The sequence below is a fragment of the Meleagris gallopavo genome, chromosome Z (assembly GCF_905368555.1).
Source record: "Meleagris gallopavo chromosome Z, MGAL_WU_HG_1.1, whole genome shotgun sequence".
NCBI classification, from domain to species: Eukaryota; Metazoa; Chordata; class Aves; order Galliformes; family Phasianidae; genus Meleagris; species Meleagris gallopavo.
In genome coordinates this window covers 13,891,859-13,916,513 of record NC_139435.1, presented here as the reverse complement: position 1 = coordinate 13,916,513, position 24,655 = coordinate 13,891,859, and the positions used below count along the sequence as shown (strand labels likewise).

Sequence of the window (24,655 nt, the reverse complement as noted above, 5' to 3'; positions counted from 1 at the left end):
TACATTGCTTTTGCCAGTACAGATTAAACATGGTCCCTGCATTTAAGTTTTTAAAATTATTTTTAAAAGTACGACTGAATTACATCTTCAGATTCTGTTTTAAAATTCTGAAAATCTAGAAACTGGCTGTTAAATTTTACCTTTGAGCTTTCTTTCATCGTTTGTAGGGTGCAATCTTGAAATGTGCTTTTCTAAGTCACATTAGGAGAACATGGTTATAATTCTGTTGTTTTCAGGTGGCTGACTTTTTGTTGCAAGTACATTCTCTTAGATCAACAGTAATGATGTTGTGCATGTCTATGTCATACTATCTTCTACAGCATGGAAAGTAAATACAAAAGATGGTGGAAAGTCGTTCATAATCCTGCATCATGGAAAAGAAGGCAGTAATACGGATTATCTCACCAAACTACTTAGTCATTTTGGCACTTTTTCTTGATTAGATATGTAAAGATTTAATAAAATTCAGAAGATGGCTATTTATATCTGCATATGTTGTTAAATTAAAAACAATTTAAAAAAACACATTTTTTCCATTTCACAAGCATATACATTTATCAAATAAAAAATGACAATAAAAAAAAAAAAAAAACAAGCAACAACAAGCTTACAGGCAAGTACAGTTAAGCTGTCAGGAAGCAGTGGGGAAAGGCTGCCCTTAAAGGGCTGAAGGGCCAGGAGCTGAGAGTCAAGAAGAGTGGAGCAGTGGCTTTGCTGGCAAAGACACTCTCACAGCACCCAAACAAAAGAGCAGGGCAGAGCCAGTGGCAGCAGGTGGGTCAGCCAGGAGTCCAGATTTCCAGATCTGCTGTGGTGGGGAGGGTTTAAGGTCCAGCTCAGAAAGTCAAGCCAAGGGGTGAGGAGCAGTAGGGAATGTAGCAGCTCTGGAGTGAAGAGGAAAGGTGAGTAAGAAGGCTTCTCACAGCTCCCCACCACACGTCTTCTCTTGGCAGTCCCTTACAAGGGTACGAGCTGTTGAAGCCGGCCTTCCACAGACAGCTAAACTAAGGTGGTGGGGAAGGGTTTGCAAAGGCCCTGGGTGTGCTTGCAGTCCTGACATACAATCCTGCCAATTCAACACTATGTCTTGCTCCATGGCTCCAAAGTACCATGTGAGGAAACATTCTGCCGCTGAGGTACATGACAGGCTGGCACTAGCAACCCATTTCAAACAAGGAAACATTGAACTTTCAGACACGAATTCTGTTTGGTCTACGGGCATGGAAGGTACAGTGTGTTTATATGACATAATTACATCATGGCCCATCAAGTTTGCATTTTGTCACTGTGTTCTTTCAGGATTGCTGATGGTATGGACCAACTGACGTAAGTTTGTCAGAAGACTGCAGAGTAGCAAGTGCAAACAAAACCCTCAATTTCTCAATAGTATTTCTCAATTCTTACACTATGAAGATTTGTGACAAATCTCTGTTTCTACATGATGATTACAGAACAGTTACAAGACCAAATCTGATCAAAGAAACAAGACCCGCTAAGGCTCTCCATGAGATCTTTCCCCATGCTTTCACACTGTTTCCACCTGCCCCTGTGATGGCAGAAATCACCGGGCTGTGGCGATGCGACCTGTGAGGAGAGCCAGGTACAACCTTCTGCTTGCTGCAGCAATCATCAGCTGCCAAGGGAGTGTACTCCCTCTGTGTTTTACAACCAGCGCGTCCAGCTTTTAAAATCGGTATGCGACTTTTATCGATCTACTTCCCATTTGCAACACTTGTGCTCGCAGAACCATCAGGGAGGAGGCTGAGGGGACACTGTGGAACCTCCGCAGCGAAAGGCAGAAATAAAACCCCCGCGCTGCCCCCCCTGCGACCGCCGCCTCGGAGCCAGGGGTGGCTCGGCACTCTCCACGCTACCCGAGTCGGGGTGCGGGGTGCTGGCCTGGGGCCGCCCCTAGACCCAGCTTCGCTGCCTTCCTGTGCCTCCGGCCTCACGGGGCCAGGCCCAGGTGACACAGATGACACAGGTGACACACGCGACAAGCACGACACGATGCGACTCGAGCGGGCGAGCCGCTCCCGCCGGGCCTGGCGGGCCTCGCCCCGTCGCCAGGCAACAGGCTCCTCGCCTCGCCGGGGACCGGCAGCCGTCCTACTCTCACCCGCGGTCGGCAGCGCGCTCTCATTGGCTGCCCGCGCGCTGCGCTCGGCTCCTATTGAGCGCCCGCTGCCTCAGCCGCGTTCTCATTGGCGCGCTGCCCTCTGGCCATGCCGCGTCACTTTCTCACACCATTCCCCCGCCTTCTCCCGCGGCCGCCGGCCGACCGGAGGGCGGGACCTGTGCGTCGGCAGACATGATTGGTCGGAGGAGCAGCCGCTCAGGTCGTGGGCGTGAGCCCGGGCGGCGGGGCGGTTTAAAGGCGCCGCGTATCGGCTGCCCGTGTCCGCTTGTCCTCTTGTCTGTGTGTGTGTGCAAGCGCGCCCAGCGGTAGCGGAGCCGGAGCCATCGCCTTGTGCAGGTGAGAACCGCTGGGCAGCGCGGCGGTCCGTCAGCGGGACCGGGCTGGGGTCAGCGTAGCTAGGGCGGGCGCTGTACGCCGGCTGCGGCGCGTCTAGGGCAGAGCCCGGGGCGGGGGAGAAGGAGAGGAGAGGGCTGCCAGGTGCGGGGCTGATGGGGAGCAGGCTTGCGTTTGGGTTTGATGACTTTCAGTCGAGCGTTTCCTGCCTTTTAAAAAGCTGTCAGGAAATGCTAGCGCCAAATTATAGGAAAAAATGCTACTAATAAAGACAATGAAAATCACTAACTGCAGTGGGAAGATGCGTTTCTGTATCTGGGTACACAAGCAGAAAGTTGTAGCTTTTCGTGCAGCTCGCTCCCTACGTAATCGTGATGGGATGTGAAACAAACCCAAACCGGCCTCGTTACTCCTTGTTTGTCTTAGGCTGAGCACGCCTTTTTTTCCCAGAGCGAGCGTACAAAGCCAGGCTTTTACACTGTGGTACGTGCTGGTAGCCCTTGGCGGTTGCTCTGTCGGGTGTGTTTGGTGAGCTGCTATAAGGAAACGGCAGCATTAGCCTCTTTTTTTCTCTTCTGCAAAAAGCCTTTGGATGAGAGAACTGCAGAAACTATACGGGATTAAATGCTGCTGCTTGTCTCCAGTGTCTGCAAAGGGCAAGCATAGGGGCGGTGTCATCTTCAGCCCCTACCGGTGATGTAAACTCTTCTGGTATATTGAACTTCTGAGGAACGTGTGCCTGGTTCACAGCCTGTTATACAGCTGTGACGTATCCAGTCCCTTACGTGCTGTTATCACCTTCTCTATCACTGTAACCCCGATTAAGATCTCCCTCGAAACCGAGGGCAGGATGGCACTGACACAGAGGTGCTGGGGAGCTCATGCTGGGCGTTGGGATCCATTTCTGTGCCGTGAGGTGGCCAGACCCTGTCACAGGCTGCTTGGGCAAGTGGTGATGTCCAATGCCCACCATACTCAAGAGGCATTTGGGCAGCGCCCTCAGGGGCATGCTGTGACCTGGGGTGAGCCCCGAGCTGGTCAAGCAGCTGGACACAACGATCTGAGAGGGTCCCATCTAGCTGAAAGGAAGCACGGAAGCACACAGGCTCCCGCTGGCTCTGGGGACGCGGCTCAGCCCGGCCTCACCCAGGCGGCACAGATCTCGTGTGCGCGGTGTCAGTTTGTTCGCGGCTTTTCACTGCCTGCGCCGATGTGGGTGCTGGAAGCAGACACTGGAGACAGCAGTCGCTGCGAACCGCAGCAGTTCGGCTCTCTGGCTGCGTTCCAGCCCGATAAATCCAACCTTCCGAAGGCTCCGTGCAGCTAGCGGTCCTGGGCTGCCACTGAGCATCCCCGGGCTCCGCTCACGGGGTGGGCCTGCACCGCCCTCGCAGCTCCGGCCGCAGCACGCGTATATCCGCCCTGCTCCTCCCGAGCAGCGCACGTTCGGACAGCTCCCGAGACGGCGGCTGAAAGCCGAGGGCGGCCCCGCCCTCGCTCCGGCTCCCAGGTGCCCCGCCGTGCCCGCGCGGCGCGCTCCCGGTCCACCGGAGGGGGCGCGCGGCCGGAGCTCCGCGCGTGCGCACATCTCCAGCTGGCCGGAGCCGCGCATGCGCCCGCGCTGGCAGCCGGCCATGGGCTTCCGCAGCGTGTAGGTACCGGGGCCGTGCGGCTCCGCGGGGAGCGCTCGGCTTGAGGGGAGCGGGGCGCGGCGCTGCGCGGCTCTGCGGGGCACGGCCCGAACGCGGGAAGAGCGGAGCGGGTGGGCGCGGCTACCTCCGCCCGGCGGCAGCCCCTGCCCGCGGCCGGGTCCCGGTAACCTTGAGGCCGCCGCGCCCGGACGGCTCCGGGCGGCGCGTCCCCACGGCGCTGTCTGCGGGCGGGAGCGCGCCTTCGGTGCTTTCCCTGCGGCGGTCGTTTCTGGGTGGAGGGGCCCCGTTCCGGTACGAGGTGAGCGCGGCGCTGGAAGGAGCGCGGTGAGCTCTCTGGGACGGTCGCCGCGCTCATCTGTTGCGTTAAGGGGAAGTGGCGGAGCCCGGCGCTGCGCGGGGTCAGCGCCGCTCGGGCCCAGCGGCTGCGGCGGCCCACGCTGCCGAGCGGCGCTGGGGAAAACAAAAGCAAAACCCGGCGGCCTGGCGCGTGAGCAAACGGATCGCTCTGCATGAAAATAAAGGCTGTTTGGAACCGTCTGTCCCGTCCCAAGGCTCGCCTCTCCTGCATGTGCTCGTTCTCGGTCAGCCACGCTTAAAAATAATAAATAATAATAATAATAAAAAAATCAGCGTAGCTTTTTTGTGTAAAAGTGAGAGCTGTGTACAGGAATAGAATAATGTGTCTGGAGACTGATGTTTCTGAAATGCTTCCATCATGTATTTCGCTCCGTGAAATGACAGTGGCAAGGTACATCAAGCTCTGGTGCTGATATTAACAAAAAAATTCTTCATATAAAATGTTATAAAATTTATAATGACATTTACAGTATGCTCAGACCAGAAATCTCTGAGGTTTGCAAACGAACTTGCAGAATACCTAAAACTTTACCTTAAAACTTTACATTTTCTGTAAACCTGAGGAAGGATGGAGTGTATGAAGTATGTTGCTGATGATGGATGTGGATAAATGAGCTGTTTGTCTGTTTGTTCTTTGCTTATAGATCTGCCACAATGCCTGGGTCTCTTCCAGTGAACACTGAATCCTGCTGGCCCAAAGATGTGGGTATTGTTGCACTGGAAATCTATTTTCCCTCTCAGTATGTTGACCAGACAGAGCTGGAGAAGTATGACGGTGTGGATGCAGGCAAATACACCATTGGGTTAGGCCAGTCAAAGATGGGCTTCTGCTCTGACCGAGAGGATATCAATTCCCTCTGTTTGACTGTGGTTCAGAAGCTTATGGAGAGGAACAGCCTTTCCTATGACTGCATTGGGAGACTGGAGGTTGGAACGGAGACAATAATTGATAAATCAAAATCGGTGAAGACGGTCCTGATGCAGCTGTTTGAAGAATCCGGTAATACAGATGTAGAAGGAATTGACACAACCAATGCGTGCTATGGAGGCACTGCTGCTCTTTTTAATGCTATTAATTGGATTGAATCCAGCTCTTGGGATGGTAAGTTCAGGGTACTTTCTTTAGAAGTTGCATCATTCTCTACCATTGAGTAGTCTGCCTATAATTACAGCATCCATTCTTAACCATATAAACCCAGAGGGCAAACTATTGGAGTCTTAAATGTTCTGGATGTTTGCCACTAGTTAATTACATACAAGAGATAACAACACGGATAATCACTAGATGATCATCTTTTCCTCTAAGTTTTCCTTCACATTTCCTGCCAATAAAATGAAAAGGAGGAAGGGATTCAACAGACCCTTAATCCTGGAGTCTTATTCTCTCTAATCAAAGGCTAAATCACTGTTGGATGTTAAAATATGAATTCATGGCTAATTCTCATTGTTATTTCTGTGTTTTTACAGGACGCTATGCACTTGTTGTTGCTGGAGACATTGCCGTGTATGCGACTGGAAATGCCAGGCCAACAGGTGGAGCTGGTGCTGTTGCTATGCTAGTCGGTCCAAATGCTCCTCTAATTTTTGAGAGAGGTTAGTCGTGTGAGAAAATAAGCACTTTTCCATCAGATACCAGATTCATTCTAAAGCTTGTCCTGTTTCTTTTGTTTGTTTTGTTTTTTTCTGGGGTACTTGAAGACTGGATTAACCTTTATTAATATCAGAAATTGCATTTTGTCTCCTCTTGGTTTTGCTGACTTGGCCAAGTCCTAACATAAGAAGCAGCAAAAACCTATTAAAGGTGCTTCTGTCTGTTTTTTAATTTGGGGATTCTCCAATTAAAATTGACAAAGAGTGGGCTAGAGCTGAGTAACAGAGCACCGTATTTTCAAGAAAAAATGATTTGTTACCTGTTTGTTACATTCAATTGTACTGTGCTTGAGTAGCAGGCAACTGAAATCTGTTTCTGAAATATTACCTAGAAGAGCCTGAAGTCCTGAGAAAACCTATTTGTTTAGAGTCAGATATTACTTGCTTTCCATGTTTGTTAAAGTACGTATTCAAACTGACTCAAAGGTTAATCAAGTAACTTTTGGCTTTGTCAAATTCTCTCTATCAGGATTGCGTGGAACTCACATGCAGCACGCTTATGACTTCTATAAACCAGATATGGTCTCTGAATATCCTGTAGTTGATGGCAAGCTGTCTATACAGTGCTACCTCAGTGCATTAGATCGCTGCTATAGTGTTTATCGCAACAAAATCCATGCCCAGTGGCAAAAAGGTATGTCACCTCTTGAAATGTTATTGCAATTATGTAGATAATGTCTTTGAGTCTTAGCATTCTGTTCTGACTAGTGTAGTCCCCTGTTTGTGTGTTCTGCAGTGGTTGAAATGCATGCTTTTCATACTTAAGAAATTGTTATTTCTCTTCTGATATGCTGGAGGACTTGGTAGTCAATAAAGAGTAGTCTCTGCAGGCTCTTGTTGTTGTAATACTTGCTTAAGAGCATGTTATTTTACCCAACCCTCTTAACATTTCTGATGCTATTATATACATATTAAATAATTATTGTTTTTATTCAAGTGCGTTTAGTAGTTGCTTCCCCCATACTAAGCAGCATAGGTTTGGGATTAGATAGATGCAGCAGAGTATTTCTTACTTTCAAAATGCTTGGTGGAAGTACTGAGTTTTTGTAAAGCTTGTAGCTGTTTCTTCTAAAAGGGCAAATGTTAGTTGGTGCTTGAGATCAATAAGAATTAGAATTTTAAGCAGAAGTTTTGGCAGCATTTTAAATGAACATGAACCTGCAAGCAGGAGTTAGACTTTTGCATTTTGTATGTTGACATATTGAGATGACTGGAACATGCCATCCAACTATTTTATTTTAATAGTTGAATACAAAAAATAGTTTCTAACACAAGTTTTCTGCCATTTCCAGAGGGGACAGACAGACGTTTCACCTTGAATGACTTTGGATTCATGATTTTTCATTCTCCCTACTGTAAACTGGTACAGAAATCTGTGGCAAGGCTATTGCTGAATGACTTTCTCAGTGACCAGAATGCAGAAACAGCAAATGGTGTTTTCAGTGGTTTGGAAGCTTTCAGGTGAGAATGGCTGCTGTCTTCTTTATTCAGATTGTATTAACTTGGTAAAATCAGAGATGGTTTTCCTTCCTTTTGTTTGTTTTAATAATGGTTTCTGACCACTTTTTTTTTTAATTTTTTTTTCCAAATAGGGATGTAAAGCTTGAAGATACGTATTTTGACAGGGATGTGGAAAAAGCTTTTATGAAAGCTAGTGCAGAGCTCTTCAATCAGAAAACCAAAGCTTCTTTACTTGTGTCCAATCAGAATGGAAACATGTACACACCTTCAGTCTACGGTTGCCTTGCTTCTCTTCTAGCCCAGTAAGCATAAAATTGGAAAATCAAAGTCATAGCTTTCTGTATGTAAGCATTTTTCTTTTGGAAAACTCTCTGTAAGAGTACATGTTTTAATACATGTTTGCCTATTAGACTGCCTTAATTAGCAAAACTGCGTTACAAAATTATTCTGCAGACGCAATTAGTTGAAGACAAGTATAGTCAAAATTTCTGTGTCAGAAGCCGATCAAAAGCACTACTTACTGCTTTTCAAAGCAGGATCTCAAATTTTAGTGTGGCATACCTTTTACTAGCCTTTCTTCCTACATTGCTCCAAACAACCCAGTACCATGTCATAGTTTTTTTGTTGTTGTTTTTAAATATCTAAAACTTAGTTTACATGCAGCATTATTTTCTAAACCAGTTATCTTGTATCCTCTTTTCTTTTTTGTTACTTTCCATTCCAAGGTGTGAATGTTCCTTTTAGGGTATTTGTCACTTGCAAACGAAAATTGGTTGCCTTCTAGATAAATGAGCATGTCTTTGCTCTTTTTGCTTAGGCAAATTTGAAAATCATTATGCTGAAATTCTCTTTCATTCACTTATGTAACACCCTGAATTTGGTATTGTAGTAGATAGAATCTGCTGGCTGCTTTTTCTAAGTCAACTGCACTTTCTGGTTATTTTAAAACTTGCACCTTAGCCTTACTCTCACTTTAACCAACTGTTGTTCGATCTACAGGTACTCTCCAGAGCACCTTGCAGGACAAAGAATTAGTGTGTTCTCATATGGCTCTGGTTTTGCTGCTACACTGTATTCCATCAGAGTTACACAGGATGCTACTCCTGGTGAGTGAAAGGAGATGTGAATTAACTCCTTTGAATAGCTTACCTCTGTCTGCTTTGTTGTATTACCCATCAGCTTAAGTAAATCTGTTGAACAGTGCTTAATGATAGTAATATAAAATATTCCTTAGAGCAGGATCACCTTTAAAGTATCTCCTTAGGCAAATGGATTGCATTTTCGGATGCTACAAGAGTTTTGCTCAAGTTGTTAGGAATATTTGTAACTAACTAGAAGTTCAGCTTCTATAATGCAGAATATCTTGAATGGTTGTGCAGTGCTAATGTGCGGTATTTAGCACTGGTGCTACCCTACATTATAAGCTTATGTTGTAGGTTCTGCACTGGACAAAATAACTGCCAGCCTTTCTGATCTTAAAGCAAGACTTGACTCAAGAAAATGCATTGCACCTGATGTCTTTGCTGAAAACATGAAGATTAGACAGGAGACACATCACTTGGGTAAGAACGTCGTAAATATAAAATGTTACTAATCCTACAGCAAAATACTTATTACAAAATTTGCATGGCTATCACTAAATGTTTTGGGTGTAGAATGAAGTTGATGTCCAACTTTTTCTACACCTGTATACCTTGTAAAGATATTTTCAGTGGTTTGTATTTATTGGACTGATGTAACTGCAGTGAAAAAGCAGACTTGGTTTTCCTGTTTGATTTTTTTTTTTTTTTTTTTTTTTTTTTTTTTTTTTTTTTTTTACTTCAAACTGCAGCACCTGATGGCCTCTGTTGTATAAAACGCTCAGCAGGAACCAGCTGGCAGTACATCATTTGGCTTTTTTTTCTTTGTTTACAGCCAACTATATTCCACAGTGTTCAGTAGAAGATCTCTTTGAGGGAACATGGTATCTTGTGCGTGTGGATGAGAAACACAGAAGAACATATGCACGACGCCCAGTTATGGTTGATGGACCCCTGGAGGCAGGAGTTGAAGTTGTCCACCCAGGCATTGTTCATGAGGTGAACACTGAGCGTTCTTTTAAAGTTTGATATAAATGGTTGATATATATGTTTTGTCACAGCATGTATACATGTGTTAAAAGAGGAAGGGGTTTTAAAAGTTCTTTCAAATGCTTTGTTAAAATATGTAACATAGAAGCCAGAAATATTAAAAAAAAAAAAAAAAAAAAAAAAAAGAACATGGGATTTTAAAAAGCACATTTCATCCTAACATGAATGAATGAAACTACACAAGAATGAAACAAGAAGAAACAGACTCTTTTCACACGTTCGTTTGCATGAGCCATGACCGATTTGAATGACTTAAGACCAAGCCATCCAGCATAGCATGAATGTTTTTCGGAAGTTGGACTAGCCATGAAGTATGAATGCATGTGAACTAGAAACCTGTATTTAATGCTTTTTTTCCCTTCTTCTTAGCACATCCCAAGCCCTGCTAAGAAAGTGCCAAGAATCCCTGCAACAACAGAATCTGAAGGCGTTACTGTTGCCATTTCCAATGGGGAGCATTAAGATACCTCTGTGAGGTGGGAAATGGAAAAAGGTGTGAGGGTAGGATGAAAGAGTGGAAAGATTACAGTAGTACTGGAGTTTCATTATACAGTAGTACTTAATTGGAGCATGAAAAAGCTGTTTAAACTCCTTGAAAGGATTTGTCGTAATACTGCGTGCTGATATTTATAGTATTTTCAGAACACTAAAATCATTAATATACTGGGGATAGAGCAACTTGCTAGGGGCTTTGTGGATTCCTTAACGTGTCTGAATTTTTTAATTGCTGGGTAGTAGTTGTAGTCTATTACAAGGTCTTTTTACATAGGAAAGGATGAATCTTCTGCTTGCTTTTCCCATGTCAAATGACTTGAAACCTACACTGTTAACTTCTACTTGTACTTGCAAAAGTCTGAGCTTTTAATGTTAGGGTTCTCAGTGCCTTGACAGTAACTAGTCAGTCTTCTGAATACTGCACTTCTCTTTCCCTTTATTACCTTCCCTTTCTTCTCCCAGTCTACCTCTCCTCACACTGTTGCTTTGGAAAAGGTGTAGAACCAAATAACATTACTGAAATAAAATTACTTTTCCCCCATCAGAATGACTGGTTCAAGAACACAAGGCTGATAGTTTCACCCTTAAGAAACTCTGTAACTGACAACGTTAGTTACTTCATAATTCCACCTTCTATCCATTTTGTGTGTTTTATGCCTGCATTATAAATCATAGAAGCCTGCAGGGAAAGAGGCATTACAAGGGAGACAGACAGTTGTTCTTCATAAGAAATTTCTTGAACTGACTGATACGGCACTTTTTCAGGATTATTAAACTGTAACAGAAACATTTAAGGAAGCAGACTTTTAAAATAAAGCTCCTAAGATATCATTAGAGCTGCTTTAATTGGTAATCTGAAAAAAAGATCATTTTGGATGACCCGAACTTGGAACTCTGACCTCTTGCTATTGTTTGTATAATACATTTCTAAGGGACAATTTCTAACTTTAAATTTGGCATTGTGCTTTGAAGTTCTTCTCTCTATTGGGGATGTCGTAGAAGTGGGGTCTTTTCTTTCTTTTTTTCCCAAACGTGCACGCTAGAAGCTATCTGTCTTGCAAGTGGTAGATACATATTACTTATGGGGATTATACTCTGGTAGCTTTTTAAAGCCCAGATTAGAAATAAACTATGACATGAGCCTTGTAAGCTTGTAATATATTTAATTGAGCTAATGTACAGAATGAAGTTTTGTTGAACTTTATTTCTTTGCTAATTCTACAGAGCTACGTATCTCATAAGGTAGCAAAAAATATTCATCTGTTTAAATCACAATCTTTTTTTGTGTAACAGAGTGTTTGTAATACCTGTCACTTACTAGGGTTTGGTAACTTGCTGTATTTGTACAGTCAAGCCTTGATAAAATTGATGTTTATAATTTGATGGATAATAATCTGTTTGTTCTGCTGAAAGTGATGGAGCAATGATGCATGAAAATAGTGTTTGCAAGTATTTTGGTTTAGTTTGCCCCCATGAAACTTGTCCTGTTACCAGAAAATAAAAATGCCATGGAACAAAAGTCCATTGCTGGCAGTGGACAAGCCAAGAATTGAGCTGCTACTGGCACAAAAAGTTAACCACAGGGACCTCACTGTGAGGCAGATCCTTTATTAAAATAAAGTTTGAGATATTTGAAACATGCTGGAGTAGTGCTGACTTGTTGGGTTTTCAGGATGCAATTTTTCTTTAACAGGCAAGAAAGAGGAAACTGGCCTTATGAAAACTTGAAGTTCTGGGTTCACAGTCTTTGTGGACCTCCTGGATCGTTCTCTTTAATATTTCATTACAAAAAAAAAAAAAAAAAGGAAAGAGTTGCTGAGGCTTGTGGAAAAGCATTACTTCAAGGCTTTGTTTCAAGATAACTTGTTTTCAGGTGGCATCTGTTCATAGTGGAGAAATTCATTCACAGCCTATGAAATAAAATTTATCTCATTACTGTATTTTGAAATGTAGTATTGTTTTATCTCCTTCTCACAAAAACTGTGAAAGGGAATTGGTTCTTGCTTTTTGCATAGCTGAGGCTGGTTGAACCTTGTTTCCCACAGGCGGTTTTTTCAAAGTCATCCTGTTGTTTATTTATATTACTCTTTTTAAGGTCAACAAAACATCTAATTAGTCCCTGTAATAGATTCTGCTTTTATATTCGAGAGCACTAGATGTACCTCTTTAAACCTTTCATTAATTTACTCACCTTAACTAAAATCATTCAGACTCTGCCTTACCGTGGGCATTTCAGTTGTGCCTATTCAGAGGAAAGCTACTGCACTTTTCTACTACTGCATTGGGCTGGTTGATGGAAGTATAAATTACCTGAAAGATGAAAGTAGAGTGGGACATGGCAACATCTTGGTGACACTCAGAAAAATTGGAATTGTCAGGGTATCCAACTTTTAACTTCTAGTGGTCAAGAATATAAAAATCAGTTTTGTACCAGCCTTCTTGCTCAGATAGTATGACAGAAGGCTAGTACAGCCTGTAACTAGATTTTGGTATTGACAACACTCAATTTACTTACAGATATCTAGTGCTAAAGCAAGAATTTCAGAGTTTAAGAGTATGCTTACATCTGTTTTTTATTGGAGTGCAGCTCTATTCCAAGCATTTAGAGACTGTGAGAATCATACAAATAGCGGAAGGTGTCAGAAGATTAATGGTTGGTAACCCAGCCAGTTAGGCACTAAAAACTGCAATCACACATGCAGGATTAAAGTAAGCATATCTGAATTTGCCTTTGGATTGTGGCAAATCGAGAACCGTGGTCAACAACAGCACTGTTCTTTCTGTAATTAAAATGCTTTTTTTTTTTTTTTCAATTTAGCAAGTTTAATTTGTTTAAAATGTTTTTAAGAATTTGCAGTCTGTATTTTGTTTGAACTTAGTTCTCTGCAAAAACTATCCTGTTTGCAGTGGTATAGTTGTGTCAAGCTAAGGTAAAACTTGTCAAGATTACGTGGCTGTACTGAGAGATGTCTGAAGTGTGTTAAATGCAGTACCATTTGATCTTTATTAAAAGATCACTTCTGCTGATAATTTCTTTCTGTTTTACTTGAATTATTGCACCAGTTATACCATGTTTCTGGAGCAAGGGGCAAACAAGTACATTAGAGCTCTGCATTTGAGCACTTCAAATGTGAGCTGAAAAATACAAAGGAGATGAGGCAATTTGGTTTATTTAAAAATTACAAAAAATACAACACCAAAACCTGTGAAAAGTGAATAAAACCCCTTGTTAAGTGCGCTGAGTATAAAGCCTGCAGTGTGGTTTACAAAATAGAACACAGCTTGGATGTGTGCTTTATACCGTTACAAGAGCTGATTCCTTTCTTTATGTCTTGTTCCTTGGGATCTGGATGGGACATTATAGGGACACATTCAAGGGCCCTTTTCTTTTGTACTTTGTGTAAAACAATTCTGTAGACTCCTGTTATTGAGCTGCGTGCATCTCTTCCCCGGTTATTTTGAATGTGTTCTTCTGTGATTCCCAGATCTCTCAGAGCATTTTTCACTTCTATTTCCTCCTCTTTGAGTGTATTGATCTCTGATAAATACTTAGGATCCAGTTTAAATGGCTGTAAAGGTTTTGGGTACTGTATCCCCTGCATCCACTCACTGTTCATAATAAGTTTGACAGAATATCGTTCTGTTGGTACTGGCTGAAGGACTCCTTTTATCAGTTTCTGGCAAGCTTCCGAGAGGCAGGGAGGCAAGCTGTATGTCCCTTCAAGAATGCACTTTTTCAGTTTGGCCACCGTATCTGCCCGAAATGGCATGATCCCCGTTATCATAAAGTATAACAATATTCCTAGTGCCCAGATATCTACATAAATGCCAACATAGTTTTCATCTCGGAAGAGTTCAGGGGCAGCATAAGGAGGAGACCCACAGAAAGTATTTAAAGTTTCATCTCTTTTACTGATTGTGCTGAATCCAAAGTCTCCCACCTTAACGCAGGTGTTACTGGTGTAGAATACATTTTCTGCTTTCAAGTCCCGATGAATGATATTATTCTCATGCTGTAGAAGAAGGAGAACATTGGGTATTAGCAAGTGCTTACGTGACTACTCTTCATCTTTTATTAATTACTACCTAGGAGAGGGAATTATTTATCTCAAACAAAGAAATAAGCTTTGCTATGAAACCAAAGATTGCAAGTCCATCTTAATTCTCTACTGGTAAGAAAATGACTGAGGAAGTGCGGAAATCTATCTCTATATATACATATACGTTTTGAAGGATAGCAACATCTTGTTAGCGTTTATTAATATTAGTTAGGAATTAGTATTTATATTAAGCAGATGTGATGGCATTATGGCTAATCCTACATGACTGTGTATCTTCCCGTACCAAGTATTTTGTATTTTTTCAGGATTCAGAGCACTTGTTTTTGAAATGACTACATTTCTACTGTACAGAAATTTTTTTTTTAAGTATGTAAAGCCATTTTTGTATTTGTTCTGAGCATACAGACTTCTGAACTGAAAGCTTCTAGTTCATTGATAACATTGTCTGAATGAGGAGCTGTGAGATATGCTTTAATAGCTTGTGGTAGCAGTGGTAGTGAGAAGATGGTTGGACTAGATGGTCTTATAGGTCTTTTCCAACCTTGTAATTCTATGATTCTGTGATTAAGTGAATATGGTACCAGATAAGAGAACTGTAGCAACTGTCCTAGTTTATGATCCATATCCTAATATCTAGTATTGGCAAGAGAAGAGGTGTGCACAAAGCTGCACCTGGTATTTTATATCCTTGCAGGACGTTCAGTATTGTCTTCTACTTTTAGAAATCTGAAGTGAATAGGCTGCAACATGTACCTTTTTTTTAACCTCAGAAATGAAGGTACTGATGTGCTCTGCTGAGTAGACATATAAACTATACTGATTAAGTAAGGGTTTAATTTCATCTTTGAAATGACTAGGAAAAATGAAAGAGTTTGAGCATTCTCTGCCCTTATCCTTGTAAGTAAGAGGATGCACATGGAGACACTAGAAAATCCTGTCATCAATAACAAGCAAGGATCTTCAGTCTGCATATGGGCTGACAACAGTGAGATGGGATATAAGTGGCCCGATTTCAATAGATTAGCAAAAATAAAATATTTTTGCAGGAAACGAGTTTATGAGTAAGGAGGTTGGTGAGCTTGGAGGTCTGGTCTTAATGCTAAGAAATACACATGATCTTGAAGATCCAGTAGATCCTGAATACTTGTCCTGTGGAAAAGATGTTGAAGCTAATTCATTTAAAGACATCTGATTGTTCTGTCAAAATACATTAACATGTTTTTCATGTACGTTGTTTGCAATGCATTTCTAGATATCTGACCTGGAAATACCCTTGCTTGCATCTTCCTGCCTGTTGGAGCTGGAGCCCATTACATGGCAGGAGAATGTGAGCCACCGGAGGGCACTCTGAGCCAACTTTAACAAATACTGGTGTTAAGTCAAACGCAGAGCAGACTTCTCATGGCTTTTGTAACGTTGTTCTAAGCAGTGTAGTTACTAAGCAAGATTCAGAGGAGGTTGTACTGGAAGTGGTTAATTACTCTTTTCTGCCTTTATAGAATGCTTTGGGTTCTACGAATTGCATCATTCTAAGTCTAGTTGCAGTAATGAAGACTAGAAAAGAGGAAATGACTTGCTAAGCAAGGAACAGGAATTAACTGTCTTAAGTACTAATCTCCCATATTTGTTAGTAAGTAAGCTGGATGTCTGCAATACACAACACACCTCTTCTTGGGACTCCTTTCTTGCAGAAAAGTGAGTGATGCTCTTTTGAAATAGCTGAGAGGTGAAATGAAGCTTTGCTACCTGATCCATACAAAAACAAGTGGTCAGGAGGAACACTGTAACTGAATGGATGGCTCCATCCACCACATGCTCTCAATTCAATCTCCTCCCCAAACATGTTAACCATGAGGCAGTAAGTTGAGATGGATGTGAAAACACTCTTGGGTATCTTTAAGACGGTATTTCTCAGGCTGGTTTCGCTCTTCAAAGATATGTGCCTCAAATCCTGATAACACTAAACTTATTAATTGGAAAAAAAAAATACATTCTCAAAATCAGCTGAAGCAGTGAGGAGCAATGCCCATGGTAGAGCCACTTACCATGTGCTTCACAGCAGAAACAATCTGGGAGAAGATTATTTTGCACTCTGTTTCTATTAGCTTTCCTTCTGTAGTGATTTTAGTGAAGAGTTCCCCTCCTCCTGCATACTCCATTACCAGGTGCAGTTTTGAGAGTGTTTCCACCACTTCATACAGCCTGATGATATTTGGGTGGTGGAGTTTTTCCATGCTTGATATCTCACGAGATAGCAAACGCTGAGTCTTCTGGTCTAGTTTTGTCTTGTCCAAAATCTTAATAGCTACTTTCTCTGAAAAGAAAATACTTTTCCATGTTAATTCAGTAAGTACAAACAGTAATACTATTTATGTACAATGCATAGTTACATAACTGCAATGATAAATATAAGATAAGCTAGAGAGGCCTACAAAGCCTTGTCATCTTTCACACCCTACTGTCTCCAGCATCCTCCTCACTGCTGATACAGCTAAGGGCTGGTAGAGTATTACAAGTGCTAATCAAATCAGGTAACATGTTCCTAGCCTGTCAAGCATGTCAGTACATATCTGATGGCAACAATTATCTATGCTAGGTATCTGACTTGGGCATTATAGCTTTCAAAACAGACATCTGGCCCCTGTCTGAGTGGAAGCTAGTGTTCCTGTTGTTGAGAAGGAAGTGGGCAAATGAGAGTCTCAGCATTACAAAATCTGGAGGCTGTGCTCCATTCTGAGGATACAGACTGTTCCTGCAAGGCCCCTAAGCCTGAGCTGCAGACCTTTCCCACTTTTCAACCTGACTGTGTGCTCAGATTTGTTAAAGGAAGTCTGTGCTAGCTCAGTGCTGTGAATTACATGCAATAGCCTGGTGCTTACTGACTAATGGAGGCTTGAATTTAGGCAGTTGGTTGCAGAGCAGGTGGACTAACGTGGAGGTAGTGCAAGGACTTTGAAAATAACCCTGCAGGCTTACAGCAGATGTGTTTACATGTATGTGACTTACAGAAATGTTGCCTAATGTCTTATCCCACATCCCCACAAATTCTCAGTTACCAAAATCAGTGTTGCAGAGGTTTGTCTTTCTCAGGATAGCTGTGCCAGTTTTTCCAACGTGTTCATGCATGAGTGGCTCTTGGTACTGCACGGAATACAGGAAAAGTACAATTTTATGTCTGCACCACAGTTGGCTGTGAATTCACACCACAGATTTTATACCAAGGAAGGAAATAAAACAGCGACATAGAATAAGTTGCAGGGATCATGTAAAACAACTAATCAGTCTTATACAGTCCTGGTAATGCAAAGCTGTGGTTAAGTTCTGCTTGGTTCTGTAGCATATTTACAAGCTAAGGGCCTTGAAATGCTAGTATACATATACAGCTTCACCGTATCAACAGGGTAGCTCAAAAAGCTCAGTGAGAATTGCTTTTATGGTTCTGTATGAAAATTGGTAGGTCATGGCATTTGTCTTGAATACAGCTGGTATTGGAGGGATTAGTCTGGTTAAAATAGGCTTACAGTGTCTTTGTATAACTTACTAAGACAGCAAAATTAAACTGGAACATGGTAGTTAAAACAACTGTTTATTCTTGGGAAAAAAAAATATATTTCTACAGATGTCCTAGCAATTAATCATTCTTACCGTTTTATTTCTAAGAAAAACTTCATGTTCTAGCAGACAAGGTTAAATTACTAAAAAATAAAAGCTGTTACTTTAAAAGAAGCATGACAATGCCATTATGGTTTTACATTTGGTAGAAAAACTTTCAAGGTGCTTCCATTTACACTATTATAAAGGTATTTACCTCAAATTTTGTGTTTCAGTACGCCTGAAATGTTATTGATATATATGCATTTATGTCTGTACAGATTAAGAAAACTCCATGTTTGGTATATTTATATTTCCTAGTAATATAAATGCATTAATTGATTTCCCTACTGCAGTGCAGCAGATACTCTGGGGAAGTGAGATTCTGAGAGCTGCTGACTTACCCCTTCCATGCTTCTGCTTTCAGACAAAGTCTGAACTGAGGAGAGAGCAGACTTCCCTGCTTTTTGCTGCCTACTGAGGCTGTTAGGAATGATTGCACCTACTGCACAGTGCAGACACCTGGCATGGTGAATCAGAAGGGAATGAGCTGTTTAATGGGAACAGCACGTGGCAGATCCTGGCAGAGCTCTGACTGCTAACCTAGAGGTGAAAGACTGTAAAACCCTTGTCACGTTGTAGTATATTGACCTCCTGAACCAAGAATAAAGAGTGCTGGCTTGGGGGAGATTTGCACAGCTAGATGTTTAGATGCTACAGAGAAAACAATTCTTGAAATCTTAGCTATGTAATTGCATTGTTACATCTTGATTGATAAAAAGTTGGGAGCATTTGGACTTTAAACAAGCAAAACAACAACAACAAAAAGCAACTTGTAGGAGAAATAGAGTCACAGCATGTCTTAGGCTGGAAGGGACCTTAAAGTTCATCTGTTCCCATCCCTCTGCTATGTCTACTTTCTCAATAAAATTTTAGAAGGAAAGTAAATAAACAAAAAAAAAGGGTTTAGAACTGAAAGGCCTGATCTTATTCACACAACATCATGTATCAGGAGCAAGCTCGTTAAAATCTGCATTTCTGCATTCTATGTTGTATGTGCATGCAGTGCATAGAAAACCAGCTGACCTATAATGTAAGAAAAGGCCTTTGTTTCCTTTCAAAACTGTTTCAGAAAAGGAAAAAAAAAAAAAAAGAGAGTCCCGTTTCTAAACGCTGTATTTCCCTTGTATGGCAGCAGTTCTAAACGGGAACATTTTCATCAGGAAATCTATTCACCAAAATACTGAAATTAATTATTAAAAAGATTTTGACTGACCATACGTTGAGATTTGAAAAGAGCTATGTGAAGTCGTAGTGAATAAGAGAAGTTAATAAATGGTTGAGAAATTATCTCAGAAAAAAATAGCATATGCTACATTGGCAAAAGGAAATAAAACCAAGCTGGGGCAGTGCGTCTGAATAACCTAATACACATCACACCACCAAAGATTTTCCTGCAACTGCTGAACAACCAAGGTTCTCTTTGTGAGAGAAGCAGGGTTCTTCATCCACTTTGATGCTATTGGTTTTTTTTGCCCTTACCAGCTTCTTGCAAACCTTTTTCAAGCATTCTGCTGCAACAGAGCATGAGGGCTACAGAACAGCACACACCTGATTACAGAATCGTTACAGAAACTGGTCATGGTGAAGAAAGAAATTGTTTCCTTCTTCAAGTAGGGTGAGATGTCAGCAGAAAGACAATGCTTAGAACCAACAACAACTGAAGAGATGAATATATGCAAGATATACACGTACCTTCCCTTGCCCCAAGGAAGGCCTTTTTATCTGCATCTCTGCCAAAAGGAGACTTTTACTCATTAGCACTGTGCAGACACATCAGTTCGTTAACAACACAGCAGTGAACATACACTGGAAGGAGACTCCTCTTTGGAATGGTGTGTGTATGTGTGCATGCTTATGTTGGGGAAGTACACCCACACTTGTTCCTCTCCTCCATCCCAACTGCATATTTTATGATGCCAGACAAAGTCACAAGAAGAAACAAGTAAGATGATGCTTTCCCCTCAGCCTTCCTTCTTCGTGACAGTTGCAAAATTAGCATCAGAAAATTACCCAGTGAAAATTTTAACCCCCAATGACAAAAAAATAATTTTAGAGATTTTTGGTGAAAAAGAAGCTTTTAAAGGAAAAAAAAAGCCTGGTTTTGGTATTTAATTTGTTCAAATTTACTGTACTTGCCGAAGTCCAAAAGTGTTCAATCAATCAGCCCTATGCAAATGCAAAAGCAACCTGTCTCCTAGGGAAATTCAACAGGTAAAAGCTCATCTGGTTCAAGTTTATCTTCCCGTTAGCATTCGTCCTGTTGCCAGTATGGGAGCAGCATTTCTGCCAATGATAACAGAAGACAGTTTTCTCTGAAAGGAAAAATATCACTCAGCAGAAAAAGAAACAACTTGCTGTAGGCCAAGGAGAACAGGGTTTCCTGAAGCGAGGAAGCAGAAAAGATGAACCCAGATAGACAAACCCCGTCGGCTTAGACAGACATCAGTTTTGGGGGAAAAAAAAAACAGCACAAAAACACAAGAACAGACAATACCACCAATTCTTCACTTCCCAATGCAAAAACTGCACTGTAACTGGGCTCAACATGAGCTTTCAGACCTCTGTAGTCTGGTCTGAAGGAGGTGGTCAGCAAAAATAGCAGCAGATAGTAAAGAATAAAAGTTTTGGGGAGTACCTAGTCTTCTCAACTTTCAGATGGTGAAAGGAATGAGAATCGATTGAATTGTAAAGGAAAGATGGGAGAAAAACTGAAAATAGTAATGTACAAAGGCATGTGGAAAACTAGCTATCCCCAAGGGAAATCAAGCAGTTTCTGTTTTGGTCAAAGACAGCAGCAGAAACAGGGTAGACGAAAGCAAGTTCACAGTTACACCTGTAACCAAAGTGTTTGCTGCAGTTACCTAGCTTTTCTAGCTCTCCATACAAGCAGTATATGCAGTGTGTTTCTGTACTTACCCTCTACCCAGGTTTGGCTGTACCAATGCTTGTTTTCCAGCATTTGCTCAGCCTACACTTGTATTCCCTGCCCCAGCTTTTTACCTTAGTGAACCACCTGCATGACACAACATCAAATTTCTCACCAAAATTACTGAAATTAGCCATTAAACAAAGGAAGCCTTGCTCCCTACAGCTGTGGCAGGCCCATGCCAAGCTAGGCTGCCCTGGAAGCTTAGCACCCGCAAGCCTGCAGCCTCTGAGCTGGGCACGGGAGACAGCAGGCAGACTGCTTGCAGCACTATCTTTCAAAGTGCGGGGAGTCATGAGCTGCAGGGTAAGACGTGCCACCCAAATGAAGTGTTTCTGCCTGCTTGTCATGGATGAAGGCTACCTCTAACCTAAGCATTTATCTTTGTACTTGCTTACAGGTTCACACAACGAAAAAGGCACATACAACTGGTATGTGTATTGAAGGTTTTGGCAGCATTTTTCTTAACAAGGAGGTCAGTTTATGTATACACAAAACTAGGGCGATCAGAAACCAGGTGACCCACACAGCAGTGCCTACCTCTGGTAAGAGAATGAATTCCAAGTTTCACTTGCGAGAAATTCCCACTTCCTATTTCTCCTCTGACTCGATAGAAGCCAATTCTCTTTCCCAGGGTTAATTCTTTCACCACTTTTTCATTGTGGGACATATCCTGCATTAGTTTCTCAAATGGAGTCAGCCTCTGCTGCCTGCCCTCTTCATCTCCTCCACAGCACTCCTCACGCCCATAGTCTTCTCCACTGTCTTCACGATTCCACCTGGCATAGCGATGCTTTCCAAGACCTCCTCCATTTACAAATCCTGTTGTCATAGTCTGTAGGTAATCACTTCTCCATTGAACAAAATGTCCCAACAAGGAGTTTAATGAAGTGAAATATTCCTCTGCTCATATGCACGTAATCCTGCACGTAACAGACACCGTGCAAACAGCAACAAAACAGCTTACTGAAGAAGTCCAAATACCAGTTTGGAATTCACCTCAAAAGTTGTATTTACACATTGCAGTTCTGTCCTAATTTGGAGATGGAATTTGATTCTATTTTTGTCCATATCTCACTGACAGATTTAGTGTGTCAGGATGCTCATCTGCATGGTAAAAGAGGCTCTGCAGTTCAAACAGCAAGCTTTATGCAGAAAAACAGTGCGTTGCTCACATTCTATGTAGTACATTTGAAACAAATGCAGAATATTTGACACAAATTTTCAGCCTTTAGCTAGCTGCTTTGAAAACTAACTTGACAGAAAAAATTCAGACAAGTAGCTGATTATCTACTCTGCATAAATTCAGATGCTTCCAGTTCATTTTGAGTAGCTGACCTTAAGAACGTGGCTCCTGATTCTGGTACCAGTCCAAAAGCTGAACACAGGGTTTTTCTCTGATTCATTCCTCAGCCTGGGAGCTTGTCACTGTGCCTTGGAAGTGACCGCCTCGAAGCCTTGCTGTAAATAGTCTGTTGCCCCTCTGTTTCCTTCCCATTGCTGCTTTAACAAAGCAACTGATCCTGGAAGATGACAGGAACAGCATGATCTGTGCACCAGCCAAAAGAAACGCAGCGTCTCAGTATCACTGAAGTCACATGGCAGGACAATACAGGATTAAGTAACTGCAATGTCACTTTAACCCGCCTTTATTTAGATGAGCTTTCTTTAACGCCTTGAGCCTTCTCAAATTTTTGCCAGACGCATAGTGTTCCTAAGCAGACAGATGAAGAAAGTCATTAAAACCATTATGTAACAGCCAAGCACTTCACTTAGAGACAGCACACCAGGCATCATTTTACTAGTTTAGCTCAATTTGTTTGGCAGCATTGGAAAGAAGTCCTTTCTCTGAATGCATAACTAATGACTTATCATTGAAACAGCACATTGTGTGACAGCGGCCTCTAAAACCCAGCAACCCCACTAAGAGGAAGAGGAGAGCCTGAGGGCACCACAGCTGCTCCGCCAGCTCAGAGCTCATGCTGCAGGGTCACCATCCCCTCTGCTCTGCTCACCGGGCTGCCCATGGGCCATGCCTTCAACCCTGGCACTGCTGCAACTGCAGCCAGGCAGCAAATGCGTTTTCTGTAATGTGCCTTTGAACTCCTCTTACTCTCATTTGGAGATCTTACTCCTGTTTGAGCTCTGCTGTCACACAGCTGCACAGGAAGAGGCCGTTTTTGTGTCTGATAGAAAAGTGTACGATATAACCAAATCAATCTTGGATCTGGAATGCTGTCAAATCACGAGAAATAATGAATGAAAAGAAGTGGAAAGTAAACAACTTGTAAACACTGCCCAAACTTTAAGACAGAGTATTCAAATATGTTTCATTGTGTTCTGTGGATCCAAGAGTCAGCCCCCTGACAAACACTGCATGTTTGCAACCATCCCTGGCCAAAGCCTGAAACTGTAAGTGAAAGAAAGACTGACTGGAAACAGAGCAAAGCCTGCGGGATCTGCCTGTCAGCCTATCCTGAGGAGCACTGTATGCTGCCTCTGTCTCCATTTTTTGATACCAGGGAAGAAATACTTAGCAAAAATACAAGGTAAACAAACAAGCAAGATCCACCTAAACCCAAACTCCCAATCTATATTTGCTCTCCTCCATTTGTGGAAAGAACAATTTCTTGCAGGATTGCCCGAATTCTGGCCCATAGTTGTTTTCTAGTTTAACCTGTCTCACTTAATGATTTTAAGAATGTTTTAGGTAATAAAAAAAAATGTTACATGAACATCAACCATGTTGCACAGTTTTAATGGCAGACAACTCTGTCAGAGCAAGGCTTTGGAAATCTCTGGTCTAGTGAGTACTACAGCAACTGGAATGCTGAGAACAGCTGGAAAAGGGCACTTGAGGTAGCTGGGTCTCACAGATGTCAGCCTGTTCAGCATTAAAGCCACACAATAAAGACGACTTTTGTGCAAAAATAACCGGGACCTTGCAATTAAATGGTTGAAGTCTCAAGAAGGATTTCTATCAAACAGATCTCTACAGTTGCCTGCTGATTACATTTGGTAAGGGCAAAGAAAAGGCTGTCGTTCAGTACCACAGTGACAGAAACACCAGGTGGGAATGCCATGACCTTGCAAAGATGCTGTTGGGTCAAAGGCAAAACTGCATTAGGGCATTAGCACACAGCTCTTCCCGAATCTGCTCCTGCCAAATGCTTACTGGAGCCCAACTTCTCCTTTTAGAGCATTAGATTTTAAACCATTAATCTGCCAGCCAGGCTTCTCGCGACTTGTCAGCCTGGCAATCTGCTGGCCTGTGGCCAACTGGCTAGGTTTCCCCCATCTTTTAAGATGAACTATTTCAGTATTCTTAGCAGAAAATATACCATCTATTTCTGGCCTAAGTTCCTTCCTGTAACCTAGATCAGTAAAATCCACCCTGATAGCATCTAAAAGGGCACTGTCTGCAAAAGAAAGCAGTAATTCCAAAGGAGAAGGAAGAAAATATGAAATCAGGATTCATCCATATATGATGGAGGACAATATCCATATGTATCTATTTGTTTCCTGTATGGCTGACTATTGATATAAAAAACCTCAGGAGAATGTTTTGGCCACATTATTACTTCCTATAACAAAATAATCATGCAAAATAACTAACTAAATAAACACAACAAGAAGAAATATAAGACAGAGTGAACAGACATAAGACATTTAAGATACGTCCCAGCCCACCACTGCTCTTGTTTGACCTTGCTGTTCACGTATTTCCAGGTACTGATGTTCTAGTCCTATTCTAGGAAGTGCTAAGTGCCCTCAGTCTCACTTTAAAGATTCACTTT

At 42.3% G+C, this 24,655-nt stretch overlaps 2 protein-coding genes across 6 annotated transcripts; one reads left to right on the top strand and one right to left on the bottom strand.

Annotated features, from left to right (window-relative positions):
* Positions 1-2,319: 2,319 nt before the first annotated feature.
* On the top strand, positions 2,320-12,157 carry HMGCS1 (3-hydroxy-3-methylglutaryl-CoA synthase 1). 2 transcript variants are annotated; one of them, XM_085213323.1, is made up of 11 exons: positions 4,011-4,124; positions 5,127-5,584; positions 5,950-6,075; positions 6,602-6,766; positions 7,425-7,593; positions 7,725-7,895; positions 8,593-8,699; positions 9,030-9,155; positions 9,508-9,671; positions 10,092-10,198; positions 11,911-12,157. In XM_085213323.1, exons 1-10 carry the CDS (start codon positions 4,084-4,086, stop codon positions 10,182-10,184), a joined length of 1,620 nt encoding a protein of 539 aa, XP_085069449.1. In that variant the 5' UTR covers positions 4,011-4,083; the 3' UTR covers positions 10,185-10,198; positions 11,911-12,157. The 2 variants fall into 2 exon arrangements, with proteins under 2 accessions (XP_085069451.1, XP_085069449.1); XM_085213325.1 differs by lacking the exons at positions 4,011-4,124; positions 11,911-12,157 and adding an exon at positions 2,320-2,476 and having other exon boundaries at positions 10,092-11,854.
* A 1,214-nt stretch (positions 12,158-13,371) lies between these two features.
* On the bottom strand, positions 13,372-22,495 carry NIM1K (NIM1 serine/threonine protein kinase). 4 transcript variants are annotated; one of them, XM_085213328.1, is made up of 4 exons: positions 22,197-22,495; positions 21,399-21,637; positions 16,324-16,592; positions 13,372-14,230 (listed from the first exon to the last, which is right to left on the bottom strand). In XM_085213328.1, the coding sequence occupies exons 1-4, from the start codon at positions 22,262-22,264 to the stop codon at positions 13,481-13,483; spliced, it is 1,326 nt and encodes a 441-aa protein (XP_085069454.1). In that variant the 5' UTR covers positions 22,265-22,495; the 3' UTR covers positions 13,372-13,480. The 4 variants fall into 4 exon arrangements, with proteins under 4 accessions (XP_085069454.1, XP_085069453.1, XP_085069452.1 ...); XM_085213327.1 differs by lacking the exon at positions 22,197-22,495 and adding an exon at positions 17,335-17,419 and having other exon boundaries at positions 21,399-21,539; XM_085213326.1 differs by having other exon boundaries at positions 21,399-22,492.
* Between the last annotated feature and the right edge of the window lie 2,160 nt (positions 22,496-24,655).

Bases quoted from the DNA above. Each gene is read 5' to 3' on its own strand.
- NIM1K (XM_085213328.1), bottom strand. From the start codon at position 22,264: ATGAATCAGAGAAAAACCCTGTGTTCAGCTTTTGGACTGGTACCAGAA. The intron at 21,638-22,196 runs GTCAGCTACTCA...TCGCTATGCCAG, and splicing joins TCAGGAGCCACGTTCTTAAG to GTGGAATCGTGAAGACAGTG. The intron at 14,231-16,323 runs GTAAGTGGCTCT...CTTCTTCTACAG, and splicing joins TTTCTGCTGTGAAGCACATG to CATGAGAATAATATCATTCA.
- HMGCS1 (XM_085213323.1), top strand. From the start codon at position 4,084: ATGCGCCCGCGCTGGCAGCCGGCCATGGGCTTCCGCAGCGT. The intron at 6,767-7,424 runs GTATGTCACCTC...TGCCATTTCCAG, and splicing joins CCATGCCCAGTGGCAAAAAG to AGGGGACAGACAGACGTTTC. The intron at 7,896-8,592 runs GTAAGCATAAAA...TTCGATCTACAG, and splicing joins CTTGCTTCTCTTCTAGCCCA to GTACTCTCCAGAGCACCTTG.